General features: G+C 36.5%; 2 protein-coding genes across 2 annotated transcripts; one reads left to right on the top strand and one right to left on the bottom strand.

The window, feature by feature from the left end:
* The first annotated feature begins 1,634 nt into the window (after nucleotides 1–1,634).
* tectb (tectorin beta) lies at nucleotides 1,635–5,145 on the top strand. The gene is made up of 10 exons (XM_082544974.1): nucleotides 1,635–1,702; nucleotides 2,004–2,194; nucleotides 2,694–2,845; nucleotides 2,954–3,026; nucleotides 3,219–3,322; nucleotides 3,416–3,499; nucleotides 3,593–3,755; nucleotides 4,514–4,592; nucleotides 4,689–4,721; nucleotides 5,007–5,145. The coding sequence occupies exons 1-10, from the start codon at nucleotides 1,636–1,638 to the stop codon at nucleotides 5,081–5,083; spliced, it is 1,023 nt and encodes a 340-aa protein (XP_082401100.1). The 5' UTR covers nucleotide 1,635; the 3' UTR covers nucleotides 5,084–5,145.
* Nucleotides 5,146–6,188: 1,043 nt separating this feature from the next.
* On the bottom strand, nucleotides 6,189–17,647 carry gucy2g (guanylate cyclase 2g; the record flags this gene model as incomplete). The annotated part of the gene is made up of 22 exons (XM_082544401.1): nucleotides 6,189–6,360; nucleotides 6,454–6,546; nucleotides 6,630–6,721; nucleotides 7,521–7,619; nucleotides 8,298–8,472; nucleotides 8,887–9,079; nucleotides 9,170–9,310; nucleotides 9,532–9,709; nucleotides 10,078–10,233; nucleotides 10,323–10,491; nucleotides 10,866–10,937; nucleotides 11,035–11,139; nucleotides 11,308–11,391; nucleotides 12,023–12,163; nucleotides 12,243–12,409; nucleotides 13,066–13,169; nucleotides 13,284–13,419; nucleotides 14,314–14,458; nucleotides 14,551–14,733; nucleotides 15,502–15,611; nucleotides 15,995–16,343; nucleotides 17,273–17,647. 22 exons carry the CDS (start codon nucleotides 17,645–17,647, stop codon nucleotides 6,265–6,267), a joined length of 3,363 nt encoding a protein of 1,120 aa, XP_082400527.1. The 3' UTR covers nucleotides 6,189–6,264.
* Between the last annotated feature and the right edge of the window lie 396 nt (nucleotides 17,648–18,043).

Raw genomic sequence — 18,043 nt, 5'->3', positions numbered from 1 at the left:
CATAAGAAAGGCAAACGAGACAAAAGCGATATCTAATAGCACAAGACTTTGAGAAACCTTATATTGCCGAATGCTGCAAAACAGTGGCCTATCATCTCCACTTAAGAACAGAAGTTACCATTGTAGGCAGCACGTATCACAGTCAACAATCGCATTTTGGAGGTATCTATACATGTCTGTTTGCACTATTTAGCTTCTTAAACGGTTTTCTATTCCTGAATGCTTTGTCCTCTAGCATAAAAGGAAATAAAACCAGTGTAGAATTTGAAGACATTTTAAGAAGCTGCCTATTTCTCTTTTTACTCCAGATTTCTGTAAATATTCGCCTGATGTATATATACAAAACCGATCTATCTATAACTATAAAAAGTGATTGTTTTTTGTGAAGTTAGTTTTTATTCTATTATTTCATATTTATCTATTTTTATATCCTTTATTTAACTATAAAAGCCTCAGTGAAATATAAAATCCTTTTTACAATAGTTACCTGCCCATGTAAGCTGCAATATATTATGTTACCAGGTATGGAGTTAAGGGCGTGGCCACTATTATTAACAGAGGTACCAATCATAGATCGTACAAAAGGTGGATGTAGCCACTGTGATGTCACCCATTGGTTTGTGAAGTCCTATTTGCAGGCTCAAGATTGGTGTTTTCGGACAACTTTATTTAAAAACAAATTATGCGACAAAGATAAGGCTTCCTGCAAAGTACAACCAACCAAGCAAGTGAAATTTTAGCATTTTATAAGTTACTTAGTGCTAATTAGTAGATATGTGTTTCTTGAGTCCTAACATTTTAAGAATGCAGCTTGCTAGTCTAGCTTAGCTAAGATTTACCCTCCCCCCTACAGGTGATATCTTTTGGCTAAAGAAAACCTCAATAAACTCCAAAAAGTAGTGTCCACAACCAGTGGTCTTCAAGCAGTGTATAGTTTTAGCCCTCAAAACCACATGAAGGTCAAACCAAAAATCAAATAACCCAATGACGACTCTACTGCTTATCATGTTGTTTTGGTCAGATGGGCTTAATTTGATAAAACTTGCATCCTTCTGGCTAACATTAGCTTTCTTGCTAACACGGATCTATGTGCATGATATTAATATTAGTTTTGCAACAATAGCAACACTGATCACACATAAAGAGATCACACATAGAGAGACTCGCTTTAAATTTTGTACTAGTCAAAAACTAATAGTTTTAATTGTATAAATTTTAAGAATTCTCTGTTAGCTGTCTTGAACACACTCTACAACCCTGAGAGCTAATCCTTTGAGAGACTTTGGTCATTTGAAAGTCAATGTCTGAGCAGTACAGAGAGCTTTTGTGAGAAGCTGACAATAGAGCTCTTAAACCCATCCTGCCAAGGGAAAAAGTGGAGATAGGAGAATGGGTGAAAGTCGATTAGCCTTACCTGTGATAGTATAAAATCCCTCCCTAAGTTATCAAGAGTTGTTAGCTCTTGAATCACCACTCCAGGTAAACTGCTAAAGAGCCATGAGGAACCTCTGACCTCAAGGTGGTTGAAGACATTACTTCTGTCAGGTAAGTGTCATATGTGTTATATTTTCTCAGACTTATTTTACACATTATCCTGTTATTGATAATTCTTGAATTTCTCTGCAGCACCACACTATGGCTTTTGTCAGTGCACTGTTAATGCTGCTGCCTGTTGCATGGTCATGCATTCCCCAAAAAGCAGGTAAAAACACTTTGACACAAAGATGAGTATGTATTTAACATGCTTCTGCCTCATGACCTGTATAGCATTTATATGTAGATTTTTTTGGTCATTGCTTTTTAATGCAAAAATCACCATGCATCCTAAAACTATGACTTATATGAGTTATTTTTATACATATATGAAAATTATCCCTAAATGTGAATAAAGCTCAAGAGGAAAAACAAAGAAGGAATTGATAACCACTACTGTCACAGTATGATTAAATAAACTGTAAGGTACAGTGTATAATATTCCCTTTTTATTTTAATTTTTACTTCAGATTACGTTATGGTGTCATGTTTCCCTAATGCCATAATTGCCAACGTCCCAGAGTGTCCTTACGGCTGGGAGATTGAACACTTGTCTCTCGGTGGAGTCTGTTACAATGGAATACACAGCCCAGGTTACTACCGCTTCATCATCCCAGATCTCACACCCAAAAATCACTCATACTGTGGGACTCAGTCTGAGGTGAGAAGCCAAGTAGGCCATAATAACCGGTACTGTGCCGCCATGCTTAGAGATTAATTTTGTCAGTTTTTATTGAGACAATACCTGAGATTATTGTTGCCTCTTTACCTTACAATACAAAGCACCTTGAGGCAGCTGTTGTTGTGGTTTGGCACCATATAAATAAAACTGAATTGAAAGGTGAAATACTGACTTTTTATTTTGCAGACATAGGACAGGGGCTGGAAATGTAATGAAGGCATTGCATTGCAGTGCATTGCATTGAGAATAACAGACAATCAACAAAATACAGGGTCACTAAAATGCAATCATGCTGAGGTTATCCCAAGGTCTTGGCATATAAAATTAAAATGATCTATGTAGGTATGAACACTACTGCATTATTTTTTGTAATTTGGTCTTACTGTCCCTTGAGGATAGTACTATTTAAATACAGAGAAGTCTCTCTCAGTTTATTTAAAAGTATTAATAACATTATTTTATACTTTTCATGCCACAGTACATTCCCGGCAAAGACCCCAAATACATCTTCTACAACTCCATTGTGTCCAACGATACTTCACTGACAGTCAGAAACCAGCCTGTGAACTACACCTTCAGCTGCACGTACCGAGCAGCCTATCTGGTTAATAATGCAGTCTTTAGCCAAAGGTAAGCACCAGTTCAGGATACGAGATGACCACAGCTGCTGTCTGGATGATATGTGCCTTCTGACCCAATGACTTGCAGCGTTTTTACTAAACCCTCTGCTTTTTCCAGAGTGGCTACAGTTTATGTCAACAATGGGAGTTTAGGCACTTTTAGATCACAGTTGTCTATGAATGTGTTCACGGTGAGTAGCTGCTCAAAGATTCGCCCGGTGGAATCGACATGTTTAACGTAATAAATGCTTTTTATCAGTGTGTTTTTGTTATAAATACTGTCTTTAATAAATGAAGGTATTATCGTGTACACACCACGATCATTGAATGCAAACGAGAACTGCAGACATCTTGAAAAACACAAAATGTCCCATATTTCATAGAATTCAAAGTTCCTGTATGCCAAGGACGCTCCCTATGTGATTGATACCTCTGAGATCGGCTCTGAAGTATTCATTGGCATCGAGGCAAAAGGTCTAAGTAACAGGTAGACTTTAGATGTTTGTATGTTTATTTTTGTAGTTTTAAAGGTAAGATTCTCCCAGACTTCTAAAGCGCATTTGTCCTTTACATCTCAAAGATTCAAAGTTGTGATAAACAACTGCTGGGCAACTCCTTCACCTTACTCCACAGACAGGAAAAGGTGGAGCCTCATCATTAAGAGGTACTAAAACACAAAAGGCTAAAACAACTTAAGGAACATTTTGTTCCCACTTCTTTATGTTTTATAGGATGTTTAATTGCTGTTTTCCAACAGCTGCTCCTCTGACAACACTGTGACTATTTTTGAGAACGCCAAAGACAGCCGCTCCATGTTCAAGTTCAACTCTTTCCGCTTCCAGCGGCAGGAGAAGGTGTCCACTGTTTGGCTTCACTGTGAGGTCCAGGTCTGTGATGGAGAAAGGATCACCTGTCAGCCAGTGAGTGTTTTGTTATTTAATGATACCAAAAACATTATAGCAGTCGTTCCCATCTACATGTTGCTGTTTTGCAACTGCTCTTTTTAAATGTCATAGTAGAAAAAGCACAGATGTTACTAATAACATTAACTGTGGCTCTGTTGTTAATTTCCAAAGTTTGACATGCACTAGATACAAAACCTGAAACATCTAAATGGAATTCGGCTATTACAGTTTTCTCAGAGTTTAGGTCTCTTAGTCAATCTTCTTTAGCTCATCATCTCTGAGAGCTGATTTTCTTCCAGGCTTACCTGATTTCTTCCCTGGCAGCAGATCACTTAATAGATGCATTTACAATCCTGCAGGTTAATCTGGGCTGACCAAACCATTTTAGATTAAACTCATTAAACTCACTATCAATGGACTGATGCAGACTGCAAGGCTAGCAGCATTAACCAATACATTTTAAGTCTAGCTTCCACATAGCTGGTAAGTTGCCTTTACTGGCCAGTCCATGTTTTGGCCTTTGACACCATGCAATTATAAACTGAATAACAGATCACTATAACATTGAATTCTGTGTCTTTATACAGTTAGGTACTTTTTCTGCAATAACATTTACAAATTAGTGATTTTCCTCTATTAACAAAAAAGCTAATTTCACATTCTGACTGGTTGTTTTTCAAGTTCTTCTACTGGCCTTTAACATCAAAGTTGAGTACAGTGTAAAAAACAGACAAACATACTAAACAGGAGACCATGGTTGCTTTTTCTTGAAGAGCCCCTGCTCTGTGAGGAGTTTGCCATCAGACGTAGACCCAAATGGGGGGATCCTTACTGCTGAATTTCACATTAAAGGTAGAGTAAACCGTGGCATATTTATGACTGAGATCAATAAAGAGTAACTCATGCAGTCGATTGTATAGTATGAACAGTACTGTTTTTTTTTAACAGGTAATCAGTCTTCTAATAATGGACACATAACAGGTAAAAAACAATGCGATGATAATTTTGGTTGATTGAAATCATAATCGAAACAAAAATAATCTGAACAATTAAAATTTTTTGATAACTAAGGTCTTTTATGCTTTAAATAAGTAGAGTTTAACTGAAATGTTTAAATCTGTGTATTGCTTTGTACATGAGCTGCAAAACCACTCAAGTTTAACATGAACTCATCCTCTCAAGGCTTACGCTCAGCTAATCGTGTTCAAACTTGGTTCTCATTCACTGAGGTTTGATCTGTTAATTTTTTTCTCCCTCCTTTAACAGGCGTCTCAGTGCTCATCCTGCTTGTGGTCCTGATAAACACATGTTATGATTTCATCAATGGATCAAGAATTTTATAAAACAAAATCATCAGTTTCCATTAACACACAAACACAGAGGGGAGTGCCACCCAGGACTCAGGGAGCGTATGAATACATTCCTCCCCACGCGATCATTATCTCACAATATGATTTTTATTTAGCATGTTTATTGATGCTTTGAACCTTGTGTGATATTTCACTCCTTCCTCCAATAAAGATTCATTACATTTTGAAAGAAAAGGAATTTTTTTCCATTTGTTCCAAACCATAAAAAACAAAAAAAACAAAAAAATTTCATTCAGTCCTTAAATTAAAACCAAATTTTCGGTCTGACAGCACTACAACAAACAGAGCACATGACTAAACATAATATTACATTTTTTCTATTTCCATGACACAATCTAGAACAACTGTAAAATGTCTTCTTCATTTCATGTTACACTGAAAATAAAAACTCTGATATGGGATTTATTTATTCAGAGGAAAAATGAAAACAGATTTTAAATCTCGTTGTTTGCTTGTCATGTTTTTATGGAGTGTTTTATAATGGGAAGAGGTGTTTTTCTCAGTGATCAATCACAGCTCAATCACAGGTATTTGATTATTATTATAATAAGCATTATCAAACTTCTGATTTACATGATCTAACCAAACCCCACAGTGATTGAGTTTAGTTATTTGTGAAATAGTCATATGACAATAATAGAAAAATACTCAATTACTGATTTATTTATTCTCTCCAGGTCTCAGTGACCAAACTGTGCACAGCTGAATGACAGATGTTGATACAACAACCAGCTCTGCAGCTGTAAGAATAAATTAGAAATGCTTGATTAGCTTACAAAATATTTTCTTATGAGATAACTTTAGGCACGTCAGAGCTGACTACATGTGCCACAACAAACAGTTTGAATGGAACGCTAAGCATTTTTAAATAATTTACAGCCTTGTGTGCAAAAGTGGATCCACTAAATACTTAAATCCCAAAGAATAAAGAATTAGAACTGCAATTAGTTGCAATCCAAACTGCAGTCTCTGTTCATGCATTGTGTTCTGCATTTTCACTTTGGCCTCCATCCACATTTTGTCTCTAGTCCTTCTTTTTATACATGGATGACTCAAACTCATCTTGCATGGAATTTTTTAAAAGCTGTTAAAAACTGATATCTTAAAATAAATTTCTGCAGTATTCCCTGCTAATTAATATGCGTCTTTTCTCTTTAGATGTGTACTAGAGGCATCGTGGGTTCAGTTATAGGAGGTACAGTCAGGTTTTTTGGGGCTCTTTTGTCTTCACCTCTGGTCACTCCTGGTTTCTTCAATGGGAGAAAATACAGTAAAACAATAAAAAATACAAGTCATTATACAATACAACATATATACATATAAATAAATATTTGTGAGTATACCTCTGTTTTTACTGGTGAAGAACCACGGTCAGTGAAGACAGGATTAAATCCAGCTCTGTTCAGCAGCCAGTACGTCTTTTGAGTCCCTTTACCCTGTCACAAAGAGAAAGACATTCTGGTCAACCTAACATCTTTGTTATTTCATTTCGAGGGAAAAAATATTACAGACTGTTCACCTTCATTTGAATTTCTCCTCTTTCTTCCAGTTCAAATGATCCAGCCTGGAAAAGAATGTCTGCCGTGGACTGAGATACATGAATCTTCAAGGCTGTATGTGACATACACATATACTTCTAAAGAGAGATTTTAAGCAAGACAAACTCCTAGGTTTGCATGTGAGTTCAACAGCTCTGCATGTTTAATCATGCAAACATGTTAATATAGACCATCACATCAAGTTAATTTTTAAGGCATAATACGACTACTGTAGACTGTTAGCCTGAAGATTAGCACAAAATACAGAAGGAGAATGCCATAAATATTTGTAGGTATAAACCAACCAAGAACTGGACTAAATGAAATGGATATTATGAAATTATGAAAAATTAAGGGATTGTCAACATAATTAGAATTCATCCTCAAGGCACCATTAGCATCTAGAGAAAATTTCATTTCATTCTCATACACTGTACCCAACATAAACTCGTATGAGTGATGGATATATCTAACAAACCAAGGACACTGCATGCTAGCCACTGGTCTCTCTGTTGCCAATGGGGTCAGCTCTGGCTGGTCATGTGAAAGAATGCAGTCTTGTGGAACTTGGACACTGACTTTACTTTCAGGCCTTCAGACCCAGAGAGTGCATCTATCATTTATAAACAATGCCACAATGATTCATTCAAAAGTAGCCAAACTGACTGAAATCTAAAATTGTCAAACTTATAGTGAAGCAAGAAATCAATAGTCATGAATGTTTTGATTTATCTGAAAAATGCACTGTCATTTCTGCCCTATTAAAAAATGAAAGTGACAATAGTCACTTCAAATCATACCACAACTACATAAATCTTATTTTTTTAGGGTTATTCAGAGTTTAAATTTTGAAATTTCAACTGCTTACTCACGTAAGCTGTTGCTTTCCATGCGAGAAGCTGTGTTCACCGTGTCACCAAATAGGCAGTATCGAGGCATGGTGGTCCCTACCACTCCAGCAACTACTGGACCTACAACATTTTTAAAAGTCAGAATGGATTTTGTTTAAATTGCTCAAATGTTCAATGCACAAACTATTTTTCCCACTACAAAGTCGTTCATACTTCTTGTCACTTGTACTTAGGTCTCAGTAATAGAGCTCTAGGAGCTTGTCAGTGACCATATGCTAGCCAAGTGGTGACAAAGGAAAAATGTGTATTCCATGACCGTGTTTGCTGGAAATTGCAGGGTAGTGACTAGTGTGAAATTGGTCCAAAAAGTATATAGTCCTGGACCAAAAGCCCCCGTCCAATGGCTTTGGTCACGATTTCCATGGTTGCCAATAGTTTGTAACTTAAATATTTGCAAATAACTGAGAAGTGCAACACAAGCCAAAAAGAGAAGTTTTGCCTTCAGCGTAAAAGTTGTGTCTTATTGGTGAAACCAACACATTTTAAAAGATGCAACTTTTACACTGAAGGCAAATAATGTCAATTTCCAGTTTTGTCAAGGTTACTATGGGTAACCTTGACAATCTGCTAGTGACCAAAATAATCAGAAGGATTTTTCTTTGTGCAGCATTCTCTTTGTGACTAATTTTACCCAGCAACAGCCACCAACCTCCAGCAATCACTCACTAACCAGTTGGGGTACTTTTCAAGACCTTCAAATTCTGTAATGCCATGGTCTCCATTGCTACTGTATCTTACCAGAGTGTATCCCAGTGCGAATTGCAAGGCTCTCATTTGGCATGTGACGGATTCTGAACACCTTTATGCCTCTCAAGAAATGTAGCGCCATTGTGGATATCTCCAAAGCATGCAAGTTTCCATTGCTGATAGGCAGACCACTTGCCACCATGTATGCATCACCAATTGTTTCCACCTTGTAATGTAGAGATGTAAATTACATTTTTAAAATAAAATAAAGCTGGAAGAAAATAAAACATAGCACAAACAAAAAAAAAAGATCCCTGAAATTTCAAGGAAATTAAAATTTTCATTAAACAATTGTAAATTTTTTTTTTTTAATTTCGTGTAATAGCAAATAAATTTTCTAAAGTTTTAACTGTTAAGATTTTGCTTTTAATCAGATATGATTTCTCTGCATTGCTGGTTAAATTTCTTTAATTGTTTTTTTCTTAATAAGATAATGTAACTGGATGCTGAGTTAGTAAATATGGAAGGAAATGGTAAAGCTATTCTCATGTCTTGGTAAGAAAGTCAATATTTATCAAAATATCTATCGTATGATAGATATTTTGCTTTTTATGATCACAGTATGTTCACTGTCACTTACTTTGTAGACATCGTACATCTTGATGATGTCATCAAAGAGACTGTAGAGGTCGTTGAGGAATGTTACCACTTCCATCGCAGAGCTGACTGAGCACATGGAAGTGAAGCCGACAATGTCAGAAAAGAAGATGGTGACCAAGTCATAGCTTTGTGGCTCCACTGACTTCCCTGACATCAGCTGTTCAGCAATATATCTAAAATCATTGCAAAAAACAACAACAACACAAGATAAGGTTGACTGAGTATAGCAATACAAAATATATAGTTCCTTTGTTATCAAGTACCTTGGCAACATGCTGGCGAGGAGCTTGTCTGCACGAGTTTTCTCCACTGTAAGCTGATTGGTCCTCTCCTCCACCACGTCCTCCAGGTGATTTGCATACTTTTCCAACTTGTCCACCATATTATCTAGAATGTTTGCATGGCTACAAGATAGAAATTCATCATTAACTCTTTTGCAATGAGGATTTAGTTAGGTTAAATCTTACTTAGATTTGAGTAAGACTGAAGACAGTTGGAAGTTTTAGCTTGTGAACTTTAACATTTATGGGCATTATGGTAAATTTGTGTCTCACTTAAATAAAAATGTGGAATATGACTTTACACAAAAACTTTATAAAATAAAAATTTAGGGGTATGATATTACCTGTCTGGACTAATGTCTTTCAGCCGCCTCCGTATAGAACCAAATGGCGGTCGGTGGTCAGGGTTTTCACTCCAGCAGGCTTTTAGCAGTGCATTGATGTTCTCTTCAACCAGCTGTTCAGACAGCACTGGTCGGAGGGGTTCCCCTTGAAAAGGTGTCCTCAACTGCATAATAATCTCTGTAAGAACATCTAGCATTAGAATTTAATGGGCTATATCTTTCAACTTTGGTTCAGACTAAAATATAATACCGGAAAAATTGCCATAAAATTTTGTACTTCAATCCAATGCTACATTATTTCACATATACTCAGTAATCCACAAAGATACTTAAGAACTTGGTTGAAACCATCACATTTTAAAGTTATTACAAAACTGGGATAGACTGATAATTACAGCGCAAAAGAAAATGGAAGTAGAAATGCTTCTAATGGTGCCAAATTGCCAGAAGGTAAATAAAGCTGGAGATTGTAGCTAACTAACAGTAACTGATTTTGGGCGTTGACAAAAAATTTGTAGGTTAAGACAGTTAAGAAATCATGCCAACCTTTAGGGTCCAGATTGATGTCCTGATACGGACCAGCTTTGGAGTTGTACATTAGTTCCCACATTATGATGGCAAAGCTGTAGACATCACCTTTGGGTGTTCCATTGATCGGGGAACCGACCTGTCTGAGAAGCTCAGGGGCAATCCAGTACATCTCTACAACATGTTCTCGTGTGTTACTTCTCCATCATGTGAATTTATTTAGGATAACAGTGATTATTACAACAAATTCTGATTTCACTGACCTTTGTAATTGGGGTTTTCCAGTGAGTTCATCTTGCCTTTGTTTCCATATTTAAACTCCCACAATCCAAAGCCAGAGAGTTTGATTTGTAGTCGGCTATCCACCAAACATGTGCTAGGTTTCAGGTTCCCATGAAATTTTAGGCTACTTTTGTGAATAAACTCCATTCCCTGGACAACAATTTAATTATTTTAAGATTTAAATAGTAAAACATTTCAGAGTACAAAATACATATTCAGAATTTTAACATATAAAAGTTAAAAAATAAAAAAAAAGGTATACGTACAGTTTGATGTCTATTTTAAAAATGTGAAAATACATTTCCAATTGATTTTTTAATTGGAATTAATTAGATTAATTAAAAAATTCATTCATTCTTTCTTTTCAATCTGTTTCTTTTTGTAGATATGTTTTAATTATTTTATTTATTTATTTTTACAATTTTTTAGTCACTTTATGACTTAAGTTCCTGCTATGGACCTGAGTACATTTTTTTAAATTGTTATTAGAATAAGAAATTTACTCATTAAATAAATAGACTTACATTGACAATGTCATATGCAAAAGACAGCTTGAACATCCCATCTAAGTCAACGTCTGAAGCCTTAAGAATATCCTGCAGAAATATGCCAACATGGTTCACTTTTAAGTTAAAGGTTTATTTATGGTTAATGCAATCCATTTTGAAAAAAGAACCTTCAGACTTCACTGACCTTCAAACTACCTTTCTTGCAGTACTGGAAGACCAAGCAAATGTTTGGTGGTTCGATGCATGCGCCAAAAATTTGCACCAAGTTCTCATGTTTCATCTCTTTCATCTGTCTTGAAGAGTTTAAGAAGGTTAGGTACAACATAAATAAAAAGTGAAGTAAAACATAATAATACGTTGTATTAGATACAGTCCACCTGGATTTTTGGCTGTTAGAGTTTTCAGAGTAAATAAAAAGTAAATTATGTTTTATCTTGAAAAAAATGAGGAACTTTACCATATTGAACTCTGCAGTGATCGAAGGCTTCTGGAAATTACAGCTAACAGGGTTCTCAGTGTACTTGATAGCCACTTGATTTCCCTATGTGAAAAATTAAAATAACAAAATATACATCTCTTAAAGTCATAGTAAAGAAGAGTATGTAAAGTACTATGTAAAGAAAAAAACACCTCTTTATATTACATAAGCATTAAAAGCTTTCTTTATAATTCTTAGATAAACAATAATTCATATTTGTATATGTGTTGATACATTTTCTTTTGCATTTACATTAAATAATATTTGAAACTAGCCATTCAGACAATAAGCTTGTTTACTGAATTCATAAAAGCCCATATGATACTCAAACTTTGACTGGAGTCACTGCAATTCACATTAATTCAAGTCAATTTTGAATTGAATGTTGAATTTGAATTGAATTGAATGTAATTTGAATTACACATATATTCTGTGTTTGTCTAAAACCTGCCCTATGTTATTATTATGTTTAACATGTTCATGTAATGGATCAGGTATTCTGTCCTCAATATAGGTGAACTGAGACTGCCAGAAACAAAATAAAGAGCAGAAGCCAAAAAGACTGCTTTAGCTTCGGTTTTGTGGCTTTAAGTTTTGTGTTGGAAAAAAGAGATACCATCCTTCTCTACCTTTAACCTTAATATAGTCCCAAAAGTTACACAGGCTCACTGTAAACTCGAAATAAAACTAGTACCTGGTAGAGACCTATGGTGGTGTAGATATGTTCTTTGCCTGCTTTGTCCATCAGGTCGTAGCTGTTGGTGGATAAACTGGCCTGAGAGCTACCACTCCAAGTATGAGTACCTGAATTGCTTAGAGACATACCCTGATTTCCCTGAAGGAAAAAAAAACACATGTGAAACCTTGTACACTTATCATTGTTCGACTTCACAACACCTGTCGAATGCTCATACTGTAGGTTCCCTGATGATGGTGATGTCATTGTAGTTGATCATCCACCAGTAGGAGTCATCCAGCCTCGTCTGGAGTCTTAACTTCTGCAGCACCAGCACCCCAATGCTCAGAACTGCCAGTACCCCAATAACAGGGAAGGTCGCAAGAAGAGCCAGCAGGGCAATGTCTGTGTCCAGAGAGAGCAGTAAGTTATTATGACAGTTAGACATCAAAGTTTCTTCAAAAAGAATACACACAAAATAAAGGTTTAGTGTTTTGAAACAAAAAATGTAGGTAAGGCATGAAGTCAAGCTGAGCTGCAATCTAGCAGACTGGTTGATACTGTGGCAGACCTAAATAATTTGTGTTTTTAAGCTGTGCTTTTAAGCTGCTTCTCTCACCCCAACTCCTGCTCTCACCCCAACCGGTCGCCCCTCCCTGAGCCTGGTTCTGCCAGAGGTTTCTTCCTGTTAAAAGGGAGTTTTTCCTTCCCACTGTCGCCAAAGTGCTTGCTCATAGGGGGTCATATGATTGTTGGGTTTTTCTCTGTATCTATTATTGTACGATCTAATGTGCAATATAAAGCGCCTTGAGGCAACTGTTGTTGTGATTTGGCGCTATATAAGTAAAATTGAATTGAATTGAATCTCCACATCTGCTTCACATCTGCAAGCCACTTTGCAACCTAGTAAGTCCACTCTGTATTTTGTATCAGCTCTGCTCTGTGCTTGGACGTTGCTGCTGCTTTCTCTACCTGTGCCTTTCCTGACATGGGTGTGGAAGTCCCAATAGGCATACGAAAAACAAAAACTGAAATCTAATTCCATAAGGAATAGGTTTTACCATTAGTCACCCATTCACATATTTCATTGTTGAAGCCACATACTGGCACATCGGGTGGAGGTCTTCCTTTCGGCCACACCACAGACGCAAACATTGAAGTTTGTCTGAAATAAAACATTTTCTGATAACTATCATGTCTCTGTTGTGTTTTTTGTGTTATCATTGAGATGTGACTGAAGATTGTTGTCATACAGATGTGATACAAAACAATTTGGTACCTGATATTTTTGGTGTGACTGTCAAAATGGAGGATTGGGACAAACTTGGTGATGTCACCTGTGTGCTGGAGGTCATAAATTGAGTAGTCTAGATTTCGCTTTCCCTCTCTATCAAAATGGACCAGTCCAGAGGCTCCTGCAATGACAATCTGTTAGTGAATCAAAGTGTCATAGAACATTATGTGTCACCCTTGAGTTTGATTGTTTTAGCAAAGTGTTTGTGGGTGTAACTACAACCGATTAAAAGTCAGTTCACCCAAAACATACAGTATCACCTACCCTCTGCCCATGGATCTGATTTCAGTATCAATCTGTGTTACATCCACAGATGAAACTACTTTTAACTACAGCAGATTGTCTAACTTTTGTAAAGATGAGGAATTCCCCAATTTCTAGATGTAAAATTTGAACTTGGATGCCAAACTCTATAACACGAGGTATCTGATAAAAATACAATTAAGGTAAATTTAATTCATTTTTTAAAAGGTTTTTTCAAAGTCAAAATAAACTTTATTGTGATTATTATTTTGTGATTATGCTTTGTAGACATGTTGATTTACTGTAACAGGCCCAGAAATATCCTCTTTATTATTGCTGCCATTCCTCTTCCTTGTCAAAGTTTTGGTGCCTTGACTATACTGATGAATGGTTTGGACAGGCTTGGCACCTGGGACAGTTTATTAGATTTCCCATTCATGGGCTGAATTGGTTCAGTTTACATGTTTACCTAATGCAGCTGTGCCGTGACCGCGTTACAGAGAGTGAATGTGGCGTGTTGAGGTAGTTGGCATGGTTAAAAAAATAATAATAACATAAAAGTTACTCATGCTTTAAGAGCTGATGGTCAGCTGACCTCAGCAGACCATAAGCATTATCCAAATTTATATCAACAAAACAAACTGTTAGCACTAAACTGATTATTTCCTTCACTAAAGAATATAGAAGCCTTTCAAGAACCAAGTAAAAAAAACAATATTTGCACTTTACACTGAGGCAAAATCAAAATACAGGTATTGAATTGTGTAGCTACCATAAAATTGAAAGTTGTTTCTTTTTTTCAGGATCTGTAATAACTCCCGACCATCATGAGGGTCTTTGCCACCTTTCAGGACTTCCTTCAGTGCCATGGCGTACAAAAGCACAGCGTCATGCAGATAGGCAGAGTATGGGCTAACCTGAAATACATTAAATCAGTAAAATAAATATGTGAAAGTTCAGTATTTTCCATGATTCAAATTCATGCTTTCTGTTCCCTGTGCCTACTTGCCTGTTTTTCAGATGTTAGGTTGCTCCGAAATGGATGTCCGCTCAGTCTTTCAAAAACTTGTTCAAAGAAATCATAATACTCGTAGCCTTCGTAGGATTTCTGAGCAATAATGAACGCCATGTCAAAAGCTCTTACGGCAACCTCGTCTATCGTGCTGTTCAGGGCATTTTTCCACAAGTTATCCTGCTCAGGAAAAAAGAAAGTTTAACATGAATAATACACGAGTCAGTAGATGCAACAGCACTTTGAGTACTCCAGGAGAGTAGAAAAGCGCTATATAAAAATCAGTCCATTTACTATTTACCACAAACAGCTTTGATCAATTTTGATGGCTCATAAAGATTTAACTCAGTCTGGAAGACGGATGCTATGATGCTATTTTATTTAAAAACAAACAGTCATATTCCTAATCATACATGAAATCATGTATAAGCTCACTAACCCTGAACCACTCTGCAGATATAACACAGCAGTAACAAAGTTTTCTTTTATAGCACAGCTCATGCAACACTACATGCTTTACATGCAGATTATTGACACAAAGGAGCAAATATTCAAATCCATGAATTAAGTTATATCCAGCATGTAGGCACTAAAACTGTATTTGAGCCTTTAATTTTAGATAATGTGTGCCTTAAAGTTTTATTTAGTTTCCTGATGAGCACGGTTCTAAAAGACAACATATCCAACTCAAGAGTCAATCGAAAAGTAAAATATTGGACTTTCTGGGTCTAATTTAAAAAAAAAAAATCAGGAGGCTGTACGTTATTAATGTTGTTGAATTTTGTTTGATAAGAATAGCCTCAGGATATAACGAATTTAATTGAAGCTTACCTCTCCTGTGTCTTTTCAGGCTTTGTTGTCTTGGTGTCCCCGTTTGTTGGTGATTTACACAGCTGAATATTTGTCTTACTGTGTTGTGAAAGTTTTACTCACCACAGTGCCACTGACCTCAAAATGTTGTACCAGTAAGAAAATGTAGTCGCCATTCATCAGACCCTGACTCTCAGCCTCCAACAACAGAGCCATAGTATCCTCTTTGTTCGATAGCACCACAATAACTGAAGAAGGGTGGATGAAGAAATTAGAATTCAATTAAATTTTATTTATACAACACATAAGAAGTTCATAAAAACAAGGTGCTTCTATTGTAAGGTAAAACCCCTTCAATAATAGAGGTAGAATCACAGAGGTCCTCAAGGCGACAGTGGGGAGGAAGAGCTCCCTTTTAAGCGTTTAAGCGAAAGAGACCTTGAGCAAAAACCAATCTCAGATTATGGGATGAAGAGAACAAGACAACAGAAAAGAACAGCCAAACAAAAAGCAGACAGAGGACAAACTATTGCAGAGACTAAAAAAAGGGAAAAATTAAAACAGGAACAAATGACAGACAAAAAAGTGGTTTCATAGTTTGCTACAAAGTGCTCATAGACATTTCTCTTACCTCTAGCAACCTTGGAAATGTACCTAACATTCTGTTGAACTAACTGGGGATCGCTGGTGTCAAATTTAACCACTGCAGTGAGCTTGAATTTGGCTCGCAGAGGATCCTCAATCGTTTTCCACAAAGCATCAACCTTGTCCCAAGTATTCGAGTCCAATCCCCCGCCGATCAAAGCTACATGACTCCACCCAAAGAACTCCAAGGTCTTCACCAGGACCTCGGCGCTTCTTTTAAGAGGGGGCATTACAGTGATGTAGGAATCGTAGTTGTCACTGTCGTCCATTTTGGTTGATTGTCCCACAAAGCCAAACATTGGGATGTTCCATTTTGACGCAATGAGACCAGTCACCTGGAAAGCAGTTTTAGTAAGTAAAATTTAAAGGGTAAGATTATTTTTTTTACAAACACTCTTTTAAAAGACAAAAAGGCTTATCAGAAAATGGGAAAGCAAGTTTTGAATTAATATTAACTTCAAAAGGAAAACATCAAAGCCTTACAACAACAGACTGTTTTTATTTAACTAAAATGTCTTTTTTTAGAAACACCGAGAGATTTATAACATAAACTCATCCTTGATGAGGGGAACAACAACTTAATAACCTGTAAAATCAACCACCTTCTTTGGGTGTATGGATGCACAATTAATTTCTAAAAATGGTCAAATTTCATGACCCATCCTTATACTAAACTGATGAATTGCCTGATTTGTTTTAGGAAATATAATATAAGCAATATTTCTCCAGTTTTCCATGTTCAGTCAATATCTTGTCAGTAATGTAAATTTGTCCTGATTAGTTTACTATTGTGTGATATGGCAGGTTATTGTTGTATTAAGAAGGCTTTAAAACGGACTATAATTAGACCTTGGACTTCAATCAATTCAACAAATTGTTTTGATGGTTTGATCCAAACTTCGAGCTGCAAAATAAATCTAAAACTCAGAATCTTATCCTCTCCTCTATTGTCATTTTCAGTCTTTGCAGAGACTTCCCATAGCCGATTCTGGACCACTTGAGGAGCCAATTTGGCCCATTAGCCATATGTTTGATGCTCCTGCAATAAATGAGTCTAGCATACAATAACAAAAAGTTAGAGTAAATACAAGTAAAGTCATTTAAAATCCATCAAATGCTCTTTATTTACAGACTTTTATAAACTTTTAGGATGATTTACAATACATCAAAAAGAACCATACTTTCTGCTTATGCAGGAAGTATGCAACTTATGCAGGATATGTATTTCACATAAACAAAAACATTAATTTCACATGAATTATACCTCAGCTTCTTCAGGACATGCTGGACCGAAGAGCGCAGACACATTTTCTTTCCACACCTGGTGAATAAATGCTCCTAGGGATTCTTTGGGACTACACTCAGTGTCCTTGAACACAAAATCCAGATTAATGTTTCCCAGTAAGGCGGGGTTAGCGTTCACCTTCTCCACAGCTATCTGTATGGCTGAGCCCAGCCGCAGGGCGCTGAAAGGGAAGGTTATGTTCCAGGGAGCCTGGAAGGCAATGAGCAGCTTGTGAGGCTGAGATCCATTGGTGCCATTGCTGATGCTAGCAGCAGCAGTTAACAGAAGTGTGAAGTGAAGCACCAGCATGGGACTCGTGCCACGGCAATATACCCCCCTCAGCATCACTCTCATCCTGTTAGTGGCTTCGTGTTACAGAGCTTAAATACGCAACTTCACTGGTGATGCTGGACATTTGGTTAGGGAGGGGAAAATGTAGGAGGAGGGAGGTGGTATAGAGAGGGAAAGTTTATTATTGTTTTTGTGGTTTGATCCTCTATTCAAAATAACTTTTAGTTGATACACAAATCAAATAGTAGAATTTGTGCTCTTTACTTTACTTTTCTTCTGTGTAGCTCATATTTTTATCCAGAAAACATTCAGCAATCCAAATAAGAATTAATAATTATCCAAAGATTAACTTTTGATTTTATTGATTAACAAAATAAGATCTTGATTAGGATTCAACTACAATAGACCAATAAATCCAACTTGTGTCACATTTATGTGCACATGTAGTCACTGCTTGCA

This window comes from Aulonocara stuartgranti (assembly GCF_965226115.1).
Source record: "Aulonocara stuartgranti genome assembly, chromosome: 8".
In the NCBI taxonomy this organism is placed as follows: Eukaryota; Metazoa; Chordata; class Actinopteri; order Cichliformes; family Cichlidae; genus Aulonocara; species Aulonocara stuartgranti.
The sequence above is the reverse complement of the archived record's forward strand: the minus strand, read 5'-3'. Positions and strand labels throughout refer to the sequence as shown.